The 20,820-nt window shown below is 45.7% G+C and overlaps 1 protein-coding gene across 35 annotated transcripts in view; it reads left to right on the top strand.

Annotated features, from left to right (window-relative positions):
* Positions 1 to 20,820, top strand: part of CLASP1 (cytoplasmic linker associated protein 1) — a 2,584,612-nt gene that overhangs the window by 1,988,638 nt on the left and 575,154 nt on the right. For all 35 annotated transcript variants that reach the window (XM_069616701.1, XM_069616702.1, XM_069616704.1 and 32 more), the window contains one exon: positions 9,297 to 9,447. In XM_069616701.1, coding sequence (XP_069472802.1) covers positions 9,297 to 9,447 — 151 coding nt within the window. The remainder of the gene's footprint in view (positions 1 to 9,296; positions 9,448 to 20,820) is intronic.

Here is a 20,820-nt window from a genome sequence, read left to right on the forward strand (position 1 = left end):
CCCACCACGCCAAGCTAGCAGCTATGGAGGCGGAGGGTACCTTCAGCGACGGCAGCGACGCCGAACTTTCGGACGGCGAGGGCACCAAGGCGTCGAAGGACAGCCGAACGCACGTCCCCGGCCTCGGAAGGTCGTCCGTCCCGGCAACTATGGGGAAGTCCCCCGGCGACAAAAGCGTTACACATACACACGCTAAACACAAAAAATCCACCCGAGATTCGACGTCGTCGAAACCTCGGAAAGAGGCACAGAAGGAGCGGTCCGAAAGGACGTCCTCTGGGCGGTCCCGGTCGAGGTCGCCGCACGACGTCAGGCAAGCCTCCACACTTGCACAGAGTGCCTCGACCATTAATATCCCGGAAGATCAATCGTCCGGAGACGAACACGACTTCCACCCCCAGACTGCACCCCAGGAAAAGGGTACATCACTTGGGAGTAAAGAGGGGCCAGTTTCGAAGGCTAGTTCGAAAGACAGGGATTCCACCTCCGATCCTCGACGCCAGGCGTCGAAAGATAAGGGAAAGGGGAAACACACTTCCACCCACGGGGAAGGGGGTAAACAGCAAAGGAAACAACCCTTGCAGTCCTCCACTACAAAAGAACTGACCAAGTCTTCTCAGGGCCAATCCATAGAAAGTCCCAGCAAGGTCACCCCAAGCTCAAAACTCTGGTCATGCGAGGACATTGACAGAGTAATGTCAAGGATGTCTTCCTTGGCGAATTTTTTCGAAAGACACCCTGAACAACTCCTAGCTTTAAACCCTCAGGAAGATTCTCCCTCAGGGTCAAGGGACCCTATCACCTCAAATAAAAGACCCCGGGTCGAGACACCATTTAGGCCTTTAGACCCCATCGAGGTCCAACCCTATTCTTACCTCTTCCCTACAGACCAAGGAAACTCTTCCCTTATAGAAGGTCAGGAAATTGACACGCCAGAAGATCCTGCAGGATCAGATTATTACGGCGAAGACGAAGACGAGGATGAGCCAGAAAATAGCCCAGATATTTTCAGAATGGACTCACCAGTCGAAAGGGAAGCCCCAGTGTCTGACTCCCCAATAGATAATCAGCCCCTCCTGAATGAACTGCTCTTTCGGGCAGCTAACCACTTCCACATAGACACACAAGGTGTCCAGGAAGAAAGGGACTTTGCGGAAGAACTAAAAGGGGAAAGGAAGCCAGTAGCCCAGACCATTCCCATCCTAAAATCTGTTCAACGCAGAATAGCACCATCCCTTGTCAACCCAAACCTGACAAGACCTGTAAATCCGAGAGTGGAGAAGCTGTTTAAAGCAGCCCAGTCGGACCCCCTATATATTAGAGGTCAACTTAAGCCAGACTCTCTAGTAGTAACCAACACCCGCAAAAGAGCTGGTACACCATTATCTTCCTCTGAGGCTCCCCCCGACAAAGAAAGTAAAAAACTTTATGGTTTTGGCAGGAAAGTAGCTTCCACGGCAGCCTACCAAGCCAGAATCGCGAATTCCACCACACTGTTGGCTAGCTACAACTGTCACCAGTGGGAAGAAGTGGCAGCACTAATAGACTCTGCTCCCGAACCCCTTAAAAGCCAGCTAGCTCGCATTTGTGCGGAAGGAAGGAACGTGTCAGGCTGCACTGTAAAAGCAACTCTGGACGCCGCTGACAATGCGGGTAGACTTATAGCAGAGGGGACTGTCATCAAAAGGCATGCTTGGTTGAGGCAGTCGGGATTCAAAGCAGAAACACAAGCTGCGCTCTTAGACAAACCAGTGGAAAGTGATCTCCTGTTTGGGAAGGCAGTCGAGGACGCTCTAAAAAACGCTAAGGAAGAATTCGACACCCTCAAATCCCTTGGCCAGTTAACTACCAAACCACCTAACCAAAGAGGGAATGGCAATTTTTGTCGCCCCCGCGGCCAAAATTCCAATAGAGGAAATAGCTACTCCCACACCCAGGGTACACAGTGGAACACCAGCTCACAACAGTCTACCCAGGCGTATAGTAGGGGTAGTAAAAGAGGACGTGGTAGAGGCAGAGGCAGCCCCAGTAGAGGAGGAGGCACGCCTCCACCAAAGCAGTGACGCTCAGTTCAGGGTCCCTTCCCATGCAACCCCAGTAGGGGGACGAATATCAAGTTTCACCCAGGCATGGGAAGGGATAACATCCGACAGATGGGTGCTGTCAACAGTATCCAATGGGTACTGCATAGAACTACTGCAACGTCCCCTAAACCATCCTCCAAGACAAAAAGTCCACTCTTTACAACATCAGAAGATCCTCCTCGAGGAGATCGCCATTCTGCTAGAAAAGGACGCGATAGAACTCGTCCCGGGACACCAGGTAAACAAGGGTATCTATTCAACTTACTTCCTTGTGCCAAAGAAAGATTTAACAATGCGCCCAGTTTTAGACTTACGGCCTGCCAACAAGTATGTCAAGCCCCAAAAATTCCGTATGACCACACTACAAGAGGTAATCCCACTCCTAAAAAAGGGGGATTACATGGCAACCTTGGATATGAAAGATGCCTATTTTCATATTTCCATGCTCCCGGCGCACAGAAAATACTTGCGCTTCAAGGTGGACAGTCGCCACTACCAATTCAAGGTACTGCCCTTCGGGATAGCTTCTGCACCAAGGGTATTCACCAAGGTACTGGCGGTGGCAGCTGCACACCTACGCAGGGAGGCAATCCCAGTGTACCCTTATCTGGACGACTGGCTCATAACGGGGGAAACCCCAGGAATCTGCAGGTCAAACATTCAGAGGACCATCGACCTCCTCCACGAATTAGGCTTCTCCATCAACGAGAAAAAGTCAAGTCTGGTGCCAAGCACCTCAAAACAGTTTCTAGGAGCTATCCTAGATACTCAGAAAGGATTGACCTTCCCTTCGGAAGAAAGAATTCGGAACATACTTCTGCAAATTCCGCATTATCAGTCAGGTCAACAGATAACAGTACGCAAAGCTATGCGGTTACTCGGCATGATGGCGTCATGCATTTACCTGGTCCCCCACGCGCGTCTGCGCATGCGTCCCATGCAGGAATGGTTGGCGAAACAGTGGTCTCAGGCAAGTGGTCAGTGGGACGATCTAGTGGTCGTTTCGCCAACACTCGTACAGAACCTACACTGGTGGACAAGAGAGAATCTCGCAAAGGGGAAACCCTTTTACGATCCCGAAGTACAGGCAGTGGTAACTACAGATGCATGCCGGACGGGGTGGGGAGCTCACCATCTCCACCACACAGCTCAGGGTCTCTGGTCTCACTCAGTAGCCAAGAACCACATCAATCTGCTAGAGCTTCTGGCAGTATTCCGAGCGCTGCAGGCGTTCGAGCCCCATCTACTAAACTTGTCGGTGCAGATCAGGACGGACAGCACGACAGCCATGTTCTATCTGAACAAGCAAGGAGGGACTCGTTCGCCAAATCTGTCCAAGCTTGCCCAGAAAATATGGAGATGGGCACTCAGACGGAACATCTTCCTGTCATCGCAACATGTTCCAGGGGAGCTCAATTCCCTAGCGGATGCTCTAAGCAGAGACTCCCTCCCAGAAGAACACGAATGGGTCCTTCACAAAGACGTAGTAGAAGATCTCTTCTCTCAGTGGGGTTGCCCCACGATAGACCTATTCGCCACAAGCGAAAACAAACAATGCCCAGGATTTGCATCCAGGTTCCCACAACCGGACTCCCAGGGGAATGCCCTGTGGATGAACTGGTCAGGGATGTTTGCGTACGCTTTCCCACCAACTCCTCTCATCAGGAAGGTGGTGTACAAAATGAACAAGGAATCGATGACGCTCATCCTAGTTGCTCCCATGTGGGCGAGACAACCATGGTTTCCACACCTACGCAGGATGGCGGTATGCGAACCCATCAGACTCCCAGCCTGGTACAACCTTCTGTCCCAGCAACAAGGTCAAACAGTGCATCAGGAACCCAACTCTATGAACCTAGCAGCATGGCTCCTGAAGTCATAGAGTTTGGACATCTCAAATTACCACAGAGGTGTATGGACATTCTAAAAGAATCTAGGAAACCAAATACAAGGCACTGTTACTTTGACAAGTGGAAAAGATTCGTTATCTGGTGCCAGAGTAAACAAATCAACCCGGTTGATTGCACTCCTTCCAACGTTGTAACATACATGCTCCACCTGCTGGATGCAGGGTTGGTTTTTAACTCTCTGAAAGTACACCTGGCAGCCCTCTCAGCCTACACCACATCCCATAACAAGGTTTCGTGGTGGAGAGTACCAGTGGTTAAAGCCTTCATGGAAGGAGTAAAGAGACTTCACCCTCCTATCTCGAACCCACCGCCAGGATGGGATCTCAATGTGGTGCTATCTAAGCTCATGGGGCCCCCCTTCGAACCCATGCATAAAAGTAGTCTCAAACACCTGACTTATAAAACGGCCTTCTTAGTAGCCATTACCTCCATAAGAAGGGTCAGTGAAATTCAGGCTCTGTCAGTGCAAGATCCTTTCTTTACTATCCACAAGGACAAACTGGTTTTACGCACACACCCTAGATTCTCACCAAAATTCATATCCAAGTTCCATGTAAACCAGTCCATCGAGCTTCCGGCTTTCTTCCAAAACCCACAAAGCTCAGCTGAGGTGAAACTACACACCCTAGATGTGCGTAGGGCGGTCTTATACTATGTAAATAAAACCAGACCGCTAAGGAAAACAGATCAACTGTTTGTCTCCGTAGCTACAGGCAGAGAGGGGGATCGCGTCTCTAAGGGCGCTATCTCAAAGTGGATTATCAACTGTATACAGCTGTGTTACTCTCTTTCTGAAAAAACTCTGCCTTTTACGCCAAGGGCCCACTCTACCAGAGGCATTGGGGCCACTCTGGCTTTCATTGCAAATGTTCCCCTTGACACCATTTGCAAAGCAGCTACTTGGAGCTCTATTCACACTTTTACTCAGCATTACTGCATTGACACTCATTCCAAGGCAGATACACAAGTGTGACAAGCGGTTCTAAGACACCTGTTTGCTCATGACCCTTCTCACATCCCACCTCCTTCTTCTGGTACTGCTCGCTAATCTATGCACAGCATGTGATCTAAGCAGATTCCACAAGCCTCAGAAGGGATACATTACTCACCGTAATCGTATTTCTGATGCTTGTATCTGCTTAGATTCACATGCGACCCACCCTTCCTCCCCTCCGAGAGAAGGCGCATGGTTGCTTGTAGTCTTACCTTTCTGTCTATCTGCTTGGACTATCTGTACTCACGCTACTCCTCATGCTACCTCATGTCAGGAAAAACACAATCTGGGGATCCTAGACGCGTGAGGGATCATGGGTACAGGGGACGTCACACTAGGGATAGTATTACTGGCACGCCCTGTGTCGACGCCCATTTTTCGACTTCGAAAAACAAACTGTAATACTCCGCAGCTTCCACTAGATGTCGGCCTATGCACAGCATGTGAATCTAAGCAGATACAAGCATCAGAAATACGATTACGGTGAGTAATGTATCCCATATATATATATATATATATATATATAGCACCTTTTCAATTTTTAATATTCTCATTGTTAAAAAAAAAAGAAACTAGCCTAGACATGTCAGTGAACAAAAACAAGTGGCCCAGATATGTGATATCAGTGATGTCATCAATGACATTTGTGATATCATCTTTCATGTACTGGGTGTTTGTTTTAGCAGTGCACGGTGGTCGCGCGAGTTATGGTTGCTTAGTTTACGTCCCGTTTTCAGTGAATATATATATTATATTATATTATATTTCAGGGACTCATTTACATTCTGGTTTACCTTTTTACATAAGATATGCTGGATGTAAGGAAGGCATGATATCAAACAGTAAGACAGACACAAGTGATCACAGTTCAAGGGTGTTTATTAAACTTTCAAATGGGTTCGTATAATGCCCATCTAATCCTAAATCTAAAGATGGGAGCTAGCTACGACCATGAAATAATGAGGCAGTCCTAGTGGATTCTTGTCAAAATAAAAGGGCCTATAATAATTCTTTTGCCAATCCTTCCTTCTAAATATAAATAGTGTGGGCAAACAATGGTATGCAAAAGAAAAGTGTTCAAGAAATATGTCAGGAAATTTTAGCTCTCGTCTCCCTTTCCCCATGTTTTTAGCACAGGATAAGATAGCACACTCGAGATTAGCACACACTCTGGTTTCTCTAGCACGAGAATGCAGTTCACAGCCTTAGCATCACAGCATTCTGTGCCAAAGTCTCTTTGTCATTCAAAGTCTCTTATTTCAGAGGGCCTGATGCGACAAACATCAAAGTCCTTTTCTTATCAGGATTTCCCATGCACATTTTTTCGGTTGATTTACTGTTCACCCCTGGTCCCCCTCTGTCGGGCTCAGACCCACATTGCTCAGGATTTTCACATGCTTAATTTCTCAGGTGATTTACTGTTCACCCCAGGAACCCCTCCGTCGGTCTCAGGCACATTTCTCTCACAATGTTCTTAATTGATCTCCCTTGATCGGGCTTGTATTATTTTATCTCAGTTTCTAATATTTCCTTTTCTATATCAAAAAAATAGAAGACTTTCGATTGTGAGCATGATTTGGCTTGACCCCCTCATGACCACGTCCATTCACAAAATCTTTCTCTTTACAATTGTTTATTTTCACTTTTGCCACCACTCAGCTGGATACCTTACAGTGACCTTCGATTGAGCATGCACGTGGTGTCGTACCGTTTTGTCAATGATATTGTATCCTTTCAAAGGCCAAACATTCATCAGCAGTTACACTTCACTCAGGTCTTCCACCACACATGTTTTAACAATGTTCGTGCCAGCATTCACACAGACAGGCCTTGTATCGGTCTCCCCAACTCCGGCTGTGTTGAATTCTCTGTCGCCACTTTGTTCTTGAAGCCAAGGACGGTACCACGGCGGCTGCTGCTTCTCCTCAATTAGTCATGTAGGAGGAGCGTGGGTACCTCTGACACACAATGCAGGATTCTTCAGACTTGTCTCCGGGCCTTGAGCTGTCCAATCTCGGGATCTCTTGAACACAACCGTTTTCCCCTGAAAGGTCAAGGAAATTTCCTGTAACGCTCACCTGGCTCCCACGGAGGCGCTGGTCTGGATTGCTGTGATCTCTTCAAGCGTGATGCGCAGGTTTCGAAACACCGACTGAACTGGACCCCCAAATCTGGCTTGTCTGGCCCGTAGAAAAATCTTTCTGTAGGTGGAGAAAGGGGATTAACTGACTGCAGAGTATTGTGATTGCTTCCCACCTCCCCTTTGCTCTTCTCTGACCACCTCCGAAATCCCCAATCAAGGCTCACCTTAATGTTTGAATGGATGAGCTCTCCATCCTGCTTCTGGTGCAGGGGTGCGTATTTTACCAGTTACTTCACTGGTTTTGGAAGACGAAATGCTGTAAGTATGCAGTTTAAAAAGTTCCAGAGTAGAGTCTTCTCTTTGTTTGCTTTTCTTAACCTGCGATCTGTCCTTATTTTCAGGTGCAGAGTGGAAGTGATGCTTCGAGGGATATTGCCAGAGAATAAACTCAGGTGAGTTTGTGATAAAATGATCCCTTTAAATGTCTTTGAATCCCTTTATTAAGGTCTTTCTTTTTTCCCCTTAGGGGCCGGGGTGCGGTACCAGGCCAAGAAGTGGCGCCGACCCGAAATGAGGAGTGGTTCCGTCAAATATGGCCAGGTAAGTCTTGTGACGGAAAATCAGGCTTTCCTCATTGTTCCTCCTGCTCACCTTTTGTCTCTTCTTCTCCCCTGCAGGTGCAGAGATGTGGCGGAATGCCCAGAAGGTCGCGGTGGATAGTGAAGAGCCCACGAGGCAGGTGAGTGATGCGCGGAAATGCTTTTAAAGAATGTCTATCTTCAGGATCGCTGGCGTGATGATTCCGGAGACAGGTAGGAAATTAGATTAAGTTCTTGGTTTTCACCTTTTCTCTTCCCTTCCTTCCTTTCAGGTATCCCAAGATCGAGGCGGGCGTGGCTAGAGGCAAGATGCAGGAGCAGGCACGGTGAGCGTTCAGCTGCTAGATGCAGAGCAACGCGAAGCACGTGTGGCAGTCCGGCGTGGTTTAAATAGCCTTGGAAGAAGTTCCAGGTAAGTATTCTTCCACGGTCCCAACCCAAGTAAAATAGTTCCTTTGATAAAATAGTCCCTCCTAAGCCTCATTTGGCTTGAGGCTTCATGCTGCATGGTCTGCGTCAGGTAAGTGCACCAAACACCCTCTTTTATGAGCCTGGCGCCTATGGCACCAGGACTGATGTCCAACATGAGCCTGGCGCCAAAGGCGCCAGGACAAAGTCCAAAGGGCCCCTATTAGGGGCCGCTGGGCTTTTACCCGAGGGCATGATGCCTGCTCCCGGGGGTGCTGGGCCTGTCCTGGTGCTCCGGGGGTAGGCATCATGACATTTCCCTCCTTGCAAACCCCTCGTAGTTCGCCGTCCCTCATTCAGCTGCTGTCTCGAAACTGCTGTTTCTCGTGGGCTTTGCCTCGCTCAGAGTGTACTTCCATGCTCTGCCTTTTATCTCGGAGGGGAAGCTTAATGGAAGTCAGGTGTGAGTGTCTGTCTGACCTTGCCTGACCATTGTATTGTATTGTGACATTCCATGTATACTGCTCAGGTGTTAGTCTGTTTTCTCCCAGAACGGGCTGTCCATGTGAATGTGTTTGTGTAGGAAAAGTGGGGGAGAGGTAGAGTTCCTACGTATCCCACCTGGTAGGATGGGGTAAAGGTGTTACAGGGAAAGGGATTCTGCGTCTGCCATCCGGTGTCCCACTCCCACTCCCTGAAGACCCCTCACCCAGGTGATCCTCCCTCACTGGTCCACCCCCAGGAACTGGATCCAAAAGCGATGGCAGTGTCCTGGCCATCTGGATGACATTTCCACTGGGGCTAGTGGGTGAGACACCTGGTTTCTCACTTTGCACTCAATAATATGTTTCTAATCCTCAGCATACTAACATTATTTTAGACATGGAGTTCAGGATTCGATGGTCCCTGCTGCTGGTAAAATGAAAGGTTCTTAATCATTATGTAATATGCAAAATGTTCTTGTTTTGCACATTTTCTCAGTTTTAACATTTTATGCAATTTTTTAAAACTTTTTTAAATATTTGCTTTTTTTGTGTAGTAATAAAATGATTGACCTTAAGGTCAAGTTTGATGTAAGTCAGCATGTAATTTTGCACTATTTCTATTTGTATCAATGTTCTAATGTTGCTTCTGTTCTAATAGCTGTCTGACAATGCCCAATTGTAAACTGAATTAAAAGACTTGAACGTAACATTCAATTTGCATTTCGCCCTTCAGCATGCTGGATTACGACACTGAGAACCTGAATTCAGAGGAAATCTATACTTCTTTTCGTGGAGTAACTGAAGCTATTGAGAAATTTAGTTACCGCAGCCAAGAAGATCTTAACGAAGCAATGAGGCGCGATTGTAAGAAAGACTGTGATATCGTAAGTATCCAAATTTATTAAGTTACCAAAGTTCTTGACAAAACATTTCTAATGTAGTCTGTTTGTAAATGCATACAAATAAATAGTCTGTAGTTTTCTTTAGTAGCATGCACATGTGACTCAACCCTCTTCTATTTTTTGTTCTGAATTGCTTCTTTCGCCCAGTTTTGTTGCTTTATGCAGCTCTGAACTAAGGATAAACCGCAGTGATTCTGTCCTTTGTACATGCAGTTGGGTAAATAAGTGAAACTTTTCAGGTTGTACTATCGGTGGAGAGTGGACTAGATTTAGTTTACATAATGTTTCTCCAAGTTTTTCCTTCTAAATTGACAAATTTACACTAATCTAAAACTGAACCTCAAGTTCTTATTAGCATGTTTCAAATGTTTTATGTAAGGGGTGCTGATTGTTGAAGGTCACGCATGTGATTTCCTCCTAAACGAAGCAAGGTTCTGACTAGCCAGTGCCTCCATGAATTTAGTGCTGAATGAAAATGGGGTTCCCTGATAAATGTTCCTGCGTTCGAATGAAGAGCGTCAGTGGGATAGCAACTATGCATAGCTTGCCAATGCCTGAAGGAGGGAAATAAGTGGCCAATGAAGAACCAATGTGAATTAACTGTTGCAAAATGAACACATTCACAATGAAGAGCGATACTGGGAGACTTCATGCACATACAAGAATGAATGCAGACCCATGGAAATGATTACTGACACGAGAGATGCCGGAACTAAGTTTTAGTAAAAACGAATTGGCAGAATACAATTCAAGGTGTAAATGCAAATGTACAACAAGGCAGAATAATAGCAGCTTACTCCGACATGGGCGAAATGATTTAAAAGTAGTTTTTACGCAGTTCAGTAGGGAAAACTTTAAATCAGGTTGAATATTACACAGATAGAATAAAAGCAAAACAGTTCAAATACACTGGGGATATTCTGTATACTGAGGCAACTAAAACTTTTCAAATCCATCACCTTTCTTTGGTAAAGCCACACACGATTTAAGACTTATGTGATAAAACCTGCGGATCCTTCACTAAAACCCTGCCTTAAAGTCTACTCCCAGGGGCCCAGGGAAAGGCAGACACTTCATGATCCTAACCTTGGTGGTGGTGTTCGGCGGGATGATCACCTCAGAGGAGACGAGGCCCAGGGTGGTGAGGAGATCCCTTGGGGTATGACACTGTATTTGTCTTTAAAAAGGAAGAACCTTTTACAGGTACCAAGGCATCTAATGGTTTATTGTCGTTAAGATGTACCTAAAATACACGTTGAACCTCTTGATGAGGATAAAAATAATAGGACATCCCTAAGCATACTAAGAAAGGAAATTAGTTCTAAAGTTGAAAATCCCCCTAGCTCCCAGCGGTACACTGAAAGGGAACCTATAAACAAGGGTTTAAACAAAATGCCTTCTCCTTTTCAAACAAACTCTTGTGATCTTTCCTTAAATATATTTAGGACATTTAAAAGAAGATGACCGAAAAGCCTAATTCTGTTGTTGAGTACAAGTCCCATAAACCCCCTAAGTGCTGGGTGTAGGAACAGGGCTCAGGAGCTGTGTTGCAGGAGTGGTCAGCTTGTTAAGCATAATGACCCACACCTGAGGGAACAGAGTAGTTCAAAAGGCCCTTTTGGGTGCACGCCATTAGTTGAAGATGGAGGTGGTGTAGCAGTAGTAGCAGCATAAGGAAAGCATGTTGTTGGCAGAAAGGGCGCCAGGACCACTGTGAAGCAGATTTCAGCTGCCAGTCCTGAGAAGGTCCTTTTACCCCCTGAATCTGAACTGCAGAAGTTGCGCAGCAGAAAGCGTGAAGGAAGAATGCTTTTCCCCATGTGAACCTGATTGCCGAGATTGTGCAGCAGGAAGTGTGCTGTGGCTGTAAGTTGGTGTGCAGCCGAGGGTCCCAGGAGCGAGGTGAGCTCTGTGACTGTGTTTTGCAGGAACAAAGACACCTTCACCATGGAAGGGTGTATGTTCAAAGAAGCCAGAAGCAGTCAAAATCCTCTGCAACATGTAGGTAGCAAAGACAGAAGCCGGTGTGTGTTACTGAGTGCTCTGACCCCGGCGCGACCAGAGACATGCAACCGTAGCCAAGGAGACTCACTTGAATGCGAGTGAAAGCCTTGTAAACCCAACCGATAATTGTTGGGCAATGCAATGAAACAAGAGTAGCACTGGTGTATGAGTGAAAGTGAGGCAAACCCGATTGTTGATTGCTGATGGATGAAGATGACTGAAGTAGCACTCGCGTAGAAGTGGAACTGCCAAAATAATTATAATTGAATATTAAACTATTGAAAGAGTCTGAAATGCTAATTGCGTGTGCGTAAAAATTATCCTGAAAGTGAAGGGTAACAAGAAGGATCATTTAGAAAGCAGAAGAACATTTTAACACTGTACCAAAGTGACTGAACTTTAAATTGTGAGCTACAGCGAACAAGCATTGCCCAGAGCCAAGTGGTGCAAGCATTATCCCAAGCCAAGGGTGGTGCAAGCATTATCCCAAGCCAAGGGTGGTGCAAGCATTATCCCAAGCCGAGAGTGGTGCATGCATTGCCAAAGCCTAATAAATTGTGCAAGCATTGTCCAAAGGCAAAAGAGACTAACAACAAGGCATTATAATTAAGCTGCTCTGGTTGGCAGGAGGAGCAGGCCGAATGCAAGATCGTAAAAAAAGGATGAAGCTTGTTGATTATATGAGTGTTCCCTAAAAGTTGGTATAAAAACTTGCATTGCCAAAGCCAAAAGAAGGAAAAGGTAGAATTGCATCCGTAAGAGTATTTTGGTTGTTGGTGTGACAGAAAGACAAGAATGGCAAAGAGGCTGCCCTTCTTGAAGGTGAATGTTCAGAAGAAGAGTGCCTTGCTTACATGAAGATGTTGAACACAAAATGTGAATATTGTCCTTTTTGTAGCTGTGGTAAAACCTTTGGTTGTCAGTAGTTAAGACTTCAGAAGAACTGTTTATTGTGGAACTCTATCAGGCAGGTGAGTAGACCGGCATGGTGGAATCTTTGTGGAAGTGAACCTGGGGTGAGAGTTAACCAGTTGGATGCTAAGACATCATCCTGACAAAGATCTAAACTGTGATTTATGGTGCTAAATAGAGCGCAGAGAAGAGCTAACAGGACGTTGGGTTTCTTTGAAGCTTATTAAAACAGGTTTCCTTTAACCCTTACCAGACGTTTCTCTTTGAATATACAAGAAGCTGTGTTTCTTTCAAGCTGACAAGGAGTTGCTTCGTGGACATTCATAAAGTGTGGCAAAGCACCTTGACCAAGAATAACATTGGTGCTATTCAGTGAAGTGGAAATTATTATTATTTTTTTTATTTTTTTTTAATTTATTTATTTGACTTATATTCAGGAAAACCTGTAATTTTGTCAAAGGAGTGTGGCACAGTTTTGTCCTGCAATTTGTTCCTCTTGGTTTCATTGAAAATGAGTTCCTCGACAATGGTTTTTCACAGATCCGACTTATTAGAGTGCTTGTGGGAGACCTCCAAAGTCATCTGACTGGTGGTTCCCCTAGCCATGCTCTGCTTCAGTAGGTTCAGTGGGCCGGGCCTCGTTTATCTGTTTGAAAGCCATTTCGAGTAAATTTGTCATGGCTATTGTCCACCTAGTGGCTTCACCGGCGATGAGTCTGTTCCACAAAGTTTCTTCTTGAATCATCCAATGATTCGTGATCAACGGTGATAGGTAGGTGATTCTATTCTGTTTCGTGCAGGGGCAGTTTAGGATTAGGTGTCTGATCGTTTCCACAGTGTCTGGGTTTTTACATAGTCGACATACTAGGTTTTCTGCCATATTTCGAATGGCGAGTATTTGTTTAGTTTGTAGTAAATTTAGTCTTGCTTTCATAAACAAATGTCTTTTTTTCTTGTCCGGGAATTTACTCACGTATTTCATTGGAACCTTTGGTTTGTTGAAGGTTGGTGGAAGATGTTGTAATAGTTTATTTTCTGTTGCTGCCTCTATTGTTTTGATCCAATCCCTTTCTTCGAGTTTCCGTTTGATTTTGTCTGGATTTTCTTTTAGGTCTGTTTCCGTGCACAGTATTTCAGACAACCTTTCCTTTCTAGATTCTGCCCACTTCTTGAATAAGCTGCAATTTCCAGTATCAAGTTCTTCTTTAATCAATGCATAGATTGGCAGGGAGTCAGCAAGGATGATTTTTCTGAATAGCCTCATTGCATTAACGTCGACTATCGAGGCCAAGGATATTAATCCAAGCTCCCTTCTGATAGCCGTTATTGCGGTTGATTTGGGAAGCCCCAGAACGGTTCTCCAAACCATGCCTTCTATTTTGTTCCAGATGTTCTCTGGGATGCACAATGATGCTTCCGTTCCACATGTCAGCGCGGGCACCAATTTCATTTTATAGAAATGTATTGCCGGGGTTAGCGTAAATTTACCAAATTTCTTGTCCAACGTTCTCATTTGCGCTGTCAGTCTCTTCGCTTTATCCCAGAGTGCAACTTGCATTGCTTTGTCTGTTGGTGTGTTATCTAGTTCAAATCCCAGGTATCTGATGTTTACTTTTTCGATTTTTGTATCGTCTAAAAACCAGGACTCCATTGTTGTAGAACTTTTCTGTTGTTTCTCCAGTGTCATGGTTTTTGTTTTGTTTTTATTTATCTCCAAGTGATTTTCCTCTAGGTATTTTGTCAAATTTGTCAATTTCCGCTGCAAGCCCACTTTCGTCTGGTCAATCAGAATCACGTCGTCTGCATATAGGAGACGAGGAATTGTGGTTTTCCCTAGTTTAGGTGGAAACGTTCTGATCTTGTTTTCTGAGTACTGCAGGTCCCCCAGATAGTCGATAAAGAGTGCAGGAGCAAGTGGGCAACCCTGTTTTACATCCCTTTCCACTTGTATTTCTTCTGATAAGGTTCCCTGTTGGTTAAGCTTTACTCTTACTGTTGTATTTGTGTGGAGCGCTATTAGTGGGTTGAGCAGTGATCTGGGGCATTTCCAGGCTTCCAATTTTTTCCATAGCATGTTTCTGTCCACTTTATCGAATGCTTTTGACAGGTCTACAAAAGCTAAGTAGATTTTTGGCGCCCCTTCTTTGACTTTTGCTTTAAAGATGTTTATTATAAAGATGTTGATTGCTATTGTTCCATTTTTTTGGAAGCCCGTTTGTAAGATGTCTTTGCACTCTGCCGATTTTTCCCATATCCTCAGATGGTCCAAGATGTGTCATGATCTCTGCTTCCAAAAGGTCAGGGTTTTCCCAACTCCCTTGGAAGCAGATCCATAACCCAGGTTCCGAGTGCCAACCAGTCCCAATTGGGACCTTTTGGACCCAGTCCTGGCGCCAGTGGCACCAGGCTCATAAATATACCCAGTCCCAGCGCTGGAAGCGCCGGGCTCATAATGCTTGGGTGGACTTACCTGCAGCAGACCATGCTGCTTACTTGCCTGCCAGTTGAGCCTCTGATCCTCTTCTGTTTGGAACTACTTTTCCTGTTGGGTGGGGCAGGAGCCACTCCCTAGATTCAGAACACTGGAACTCTTCTGGAAAGCAGGAACTCTTTTCTTACCTAGGCGTGGCTGTGGAAGGAGACACCTAAGCACTACAGGAGGCTATTTAAACCACGCCCGATGGATGAATCTTGCTTTGCGTTATTCTGCATCCTCTGCAGCAGAACGCTCATCGTGTCTTCTGCATCTGATCCTGGGCCTAAGGAAAAAGGCTTACCCTCCTGAATCCAGTCTTCAGCAACACCTATAAAGACAAGAAAGAACAGGTTAGCATTATGGTCTTCAGTGACAGCTCTTCACTTACCTGGTCCATCGGCTGTCACCAACGCCTCGCGCTGCATTCCGGCATCTGAAAGACAAAGGCTTACCTACTCTTCGTGCGCTCCGGAGGTCTTCACACTGCATTCCGGCATCTGAAAGACAAAAGCTTACCAACTCTTTGCACGCTCCGGAGGCCTTCGGCGCTGCATCCCGCATCTGAAAGACAAAACAAGGTGCGTTTAAAGACATTGGGGAACTTTAATACTCACGTGCCATTACTCCTTTCCACATCTAACCCAGTGGGTATTCCGGCACCCTGCAGCCGCTCCGAACCTGTACCTGCAAAATAAAAAGACAGTTAGAGCGCATCGTGAAGCAGGCAACAAGCGCTTACTTACGTGCTTCCAGGCGCTTCTATTCATCACACGGGCTCCATCTTCAACTCACTTCAGCCCGTCATCCGCCATCGCCGGAACCCTGCAAAACAAGAAACATCATAACTAAAGACTTTAAAGACATTAGAATTACTCGAAACTTACCGTTCGTGCAGTAAACGACGGACAGCAGTCCTCTGAAGTCAAGAGGCCTGCTCCCCTTATCCAGTGAAGAAACTGGTTACAGCACCCTGCCCCGAGGCAGATGGAGAGCACGGCATTCACTTACCTAAGGTGAGAGCGTTAACCTTTGGGGTTCTACAGGAGAAGAGAAAGGGAAGAAGAGAGAGACATTCAATAACCCAGTTCCTTAATCCCATATTTTCTATCTGCAGACATCTTACACTTCGGGTCAGACATACAGTGCACAGAGGTCCAGCCCAAAGAGCCAGCCGTGTGTTACACATCACCTTTGAAGATACGGTATACGCCCAGTCAAGACCGGCGCCTCTACGGGAATCAGGTGAGCGTTACAAGATGAGAGAGGAGAAGATCTTTCCTAGAATATCTAGCAGCGCGATCGGTCTGTAATTCACGGGATCCTCCCGGCAGCCCCTTTTATAAATCGGGACGATGATTGCTTTAGACCAAGACTCCGGAATTTCGTGGGTTTGTTCACAAATGCTAAATATCATTCCAATTAGTTCTGACCATTCCTTCGGGAATTGCTTTAGCATTATGTTTGTGAGACCATCGGGACCTGGTGCTCTGGAAGTTTTGAGGTTTCTTATTTTTGCTTCAATGTCTTCTGCATTCGATGTCGACACCCATATTGTGTTTTTTGTTATTTCCAGGGGCTCTACCGATGTCTTGGGTTTCTCGAACTCTCTCGATAGATATTCCAGCCATTTTTCTTCTGAGACTGCATTTGTCGGCGCTAGATTGGATGCCCAGTTGCTCTCTTTGATTAGGGACCAGAAGTCACTGGATTTATTGGTTGATAATTTTCTCATCATTTCTTCTGCGTCCAACTGGTGCTGTGTTGCTTTAGATTGTTTTCGCCAGGTTGTGTACCTTTTTTTTTTCACGTTTCCAATTTGCCCAGTCTTGTTCAGCTTTTGATTTCCTTGCCTTCCTTTTTAGTTGTCGGCCTAATTTCCTTTGTTCAACCAGCTCTTTGTTGTATGCATGGCTGGGTTGAGAGGCTGCTGGGTTTCTAGTTCCTATTGGTTTTTGATAGGGTGCAAGGAGAGGAAGGTAGTTTGGTTTCTTGCTTGATTTATAACGGTGGTTTGCTGTTACTTTTTCTTCCCAAGCTGATTTTATTTGTTGGATATTGGCTTCCGTTATTCGTAATCGAGTTTGTTGAGCATTAGTTTCAACCCTGGTTTTGTATACGAGTTTCGTTGGTCTCCGACTGCCCCACGTACACGTGAGTAAGTTATGGTCGCTGTTGGTCGTTTTTACCACTTTAAAGCTGACTACGTTTGCTGCCAGGGCTGACGAGGTGAAAATGTAATCTAAGGTTGCTTTTGATGCTCCCCTTTCCCAAGTAGGTAAATTCTGTTGATTTGGAAACAGGTTCGCTATGTTTTGTAGGTTTCTGGAGCTGATTACTTCCAACCAGGCTTTTCCACGTTCCAGTGTTGAGGTCTTCCACGTTCTCTCAGTTGCTTTATTGCAATTGGCGTTGAAGTCGCCGCATATCATAGTCTCAATTTCGTCAAACTCTTCATAAAGTTGATCAATGGTAGCACTCATAGAGGAACAGAAGACTTTCGCTGGCGTACGCTGCGGGTTCCAATAGCAATTTATGATTGCCAAGGCGTTCCTTTTGGCCCTCATGCTTTTCCCCGTGGCTGGGGACCATGTGGACAAGGTCACCAGCATTTCGTATGATTCTCTCCATTTCTTTGGTGGGTCTAGACCTAGGCCGTTTTTGATGGCTGTTAACAGGCCCGATGATGGTCTTCCTAAAGGACCCCTAACTGCAGCAGAGATTTCCAAACAAAATCCATCCAGCATTGGTTTCTCCAGTAACCACGTCTCTTGCAGACATAGAATGTCAAAGGCCCCCAGATTCACGTCTCCGGGCGTTGTTAAGTGGTTGTGTCCTCTGGTGTTCCAGGATCCTACACTGTACTGGTCTTTGTCGGGCCGTTTCTTAGAGGGCGTCGCTGCATTCTCTCCCTCGAGGCTCGGCCCTTTTTGTTGCTATTTGACAGCTTTCTTTGACCAGGTAGATGTAATCCAGTCCCACGGGCCTCTCATTGGACGAGTGTCCTTTGTTTTGTCAGCAGAATTCCTCTCTGGTGTTTCTACACTGTCGTACCTGTTTGCTTTTGATGGTTCAGCCTTTTTCCCACTGTTTCTGTTTGGTCTCGTTTCGTACGGTCGCTTGGTATATTCCGAGGCCCTTCGTGGGTGTGATCTTGGTCTCTCGTACTTCCAGGTTCCTTCCTGGTCAAACGGTGTTGGTCTTCGGCGGTGTTTCTGGTCGTCTCGAGAAATCTCGTCCTCTTTCCTTCTATTCCACCGATTCTGACAATACCGTTTTTCTGTTCTGGAATGGTAATGTACTCTGTGATTGTTGACTGTTGTTGTTTTTTGGACTTGCTCCTCTTGCTGCGGCTTTGTTAGTTCGGTCAGCCTAAATCCCATCGATGAGAGGTCTTCGAACACCGATTTGTCCATGTGTGTGATACTCTCAGCTTTTACGTGTAAGTAAGATTTCGCAATCTTGCCCTTGTGGTATGGTTCGACCAGTACCAGATCTTTTGTTCTCGCGCCCTTGAGAGTCTTAGATTTTTTCAAGATCTGCAAGATGGTTGGCCGGTTTAGGATTAAATTGGTTTTTTTGAGGTCTTGTTGCTCCAGCTTAAATAGGCGGATTGAGCCCTTTTCTGCTGGTTCGATTTTCTCCGTTACTCTTGTGGGCGTTTGTTTTCTCGGACTGCTTCTGCTTCTTGAAGTTTGGCTCTGCGGCGTGTATTTGTTGTCCTTCTGAGTTTTACTAGTTCGCACGTTGGCTACTCCTTTGTTGGAAGAGTTCTTTTTATCTTTTACTCCTTCCCCTTTAACCTCTTCGTCGCTCATAGCTCTTATTTCTTCTGTGTTACTTTTTTCTTCCCTCCTTATTTTGGTTGCCGGCAAGGCGGTAGCCACCTGTAATCTACTGGCTGTTTGAGTTTGTTCCTCGTATAATGAGACATTCATCAACGATGAATCCAACAAAAAATCTTCTGCCGTCCTCGGTGACCTCTGAGCGAGAGACTTTGACGGGGGCAGACCGTCCCGGGTTAAGCTCTCATCTTTCTTCACCTCTGCTTTTTGTTTTAAGGTTGGCACCCGCGGTCCCAGTTGCACATTGCTATCCCAGGAAAGTGAGCGTGATGCACTCGATGTTGCTAATTTGTTTTTGATTGATGGTTGATTTGCCATATTCTTTTCTGTGTTGGTCACCCGCATATTTAGTCCTATGCATAGGTTCTGTGGTTTGACTGTCGCGTGCTTGCCCGCTACTAGATCTTGGGTTACTGCGGGGCCGATGTTTTGTTTCTCCAATTGTTATATTTTTCTTTCCAGGATCTCGATTTTATTTTCCCAGAGCGTTTCCTGAATACCTTTTTGTGCTTCTACAGCTGTTATGTAACTTTCCACATGTGACAATTTTGCTATCATGTTGGTAAGGATTGCTGTGTTGTTCTGCAACTCTTCTTTTAGTGCTTCATGTAGTTTGCAGAAGGGCACTAAGACAATGGACATTGCCGACATAATTGTTACCATATCAGGATTCTTGTTTGGAGAGTCTTTATGAATTGCCATGGCAATGTCGCTTAGCCGACGATTTTTTGATGATAATTGGGCTTTTTCCGTCCTTTATGATGTGCCTGGGGTTTGTAGGCCTGGATAGTCCATTATGGAACTGTTGTCCTGGTCTGTTCGCTGTCGACCCATCCTGGTATCACTCGGAGTGCGTGTCGGCTCTTCGTTCCTTTTTGTTGATTCCGCCGTGTTTTGCAGATCCTTAGTCAGGTGCGGTTTCGTCCATATTAACCGCTCATCTTTATCATTCATTGCTTCGAGTGGTCTTTGTGTTTCCTTCGAAAATGGGCTTGAGGTACGATTTTCTTTTGTCATCACTGCGTCACCCCCCTTGTTGGCTTCCGAAGATGGTTGTAGTTTATTTTGTTCCGAGGTGGCCTTGTCAGGGTCCCATGTAGGTTTCGTGTGCATTGACTCTGTCTCTGATCTGAGGTTGGTTCACCTCCCAGATCGTAGTCTGCGTTTCGTTAGCTCTCTCGTTGCTGTTTTTTGCATTTTCTAAGGATTTCAGTTGGGGTTCTGGCCTCACGGTCTTTGAGGGGTTTTCATCTTTTTCTCTTAGATTCGACCCTGACGTCGAGTCTTGCATCACTTCCAGCATCTCTGCATCTGATACCGAGTCCTCTGTCAGTTTTCGTTTGTATTGCTGGGTGAAGAACGCTTTTAAAGGGCAGGATAATGCAGGTAAGGATAGCTTCGTGATAAAGTCTTTTTTTTTTCGATGGTCTTTCTTTCCTCTCTAAATTTGTAATTTCCATCTTTCATATTTTTTTTGTTTATTTGCGGTACAAGTATCTTCCTAGGGGTTTGGTTTTTCTTGGATTTCACTTTTTTCTTTCTTTGTTGAGTTCGACCTGTCTTTGTTTGCTCGTCTTCTGTTTCCTTGTTAGAGTCCTCCTGTTCACTTAGACTAGGTGATTCTTCTGATGTATAGCTCTCTACGAAGACTTCGTCACTCTCCCTATCTGAGGGTGATTCACCGGAACTAATCTCAATAGGTCTCTTATTGATGTTCGTTGGAGAACGGCCCGGTTGTGTCGATTTTGATCCATTGGGCTTGATGTTCTGGTCAGTGTCCTGCACTGTATTTGAGGAATGTATCATTACTTTGATGATAGAAGACGTCTGCCTAGAATCCGTTTTGGGTTCTAAGTCCAAAGGTGCTGATGATAGATTTGCTTTTCTTTGCTCCATAGTAGTCTGATTTTGAAGGTTGCTTGCCTGTAGTGGTTCCGCATGCTGGCTGCAGTGGTTATGTAGTCCTTGCAACGCCGGGGGATTAGGACCCAGCGAGATCTTCCTTTTGCTTGTTGAGGTTGGGCCTCTCTCATGTTGGGTGCTGAGACTTTTTACGGCTCCCTTTTGTATCGGGACCCTGTGTTCCACTGGTCTCTTTAACACCTCCAGTTCCTCGAATCC

This window comes from Ambystoma mexicanum, chromosome 9, assembly GCF_040938575.1.
Source record: "Ambystoma mexicanum isolate Mex_15411 chromosome 9, UKY_AmexF1_1, whole genome shotgun sequence".
In the NCBI taxonomy this organism is placed as follows: domain Eukaryota; kingdom Metazoa; phylum Chordata; class Amphibia; order Caudata; family Ambystomatidae; genus Ambystoma; species Ambystoma mexicanum.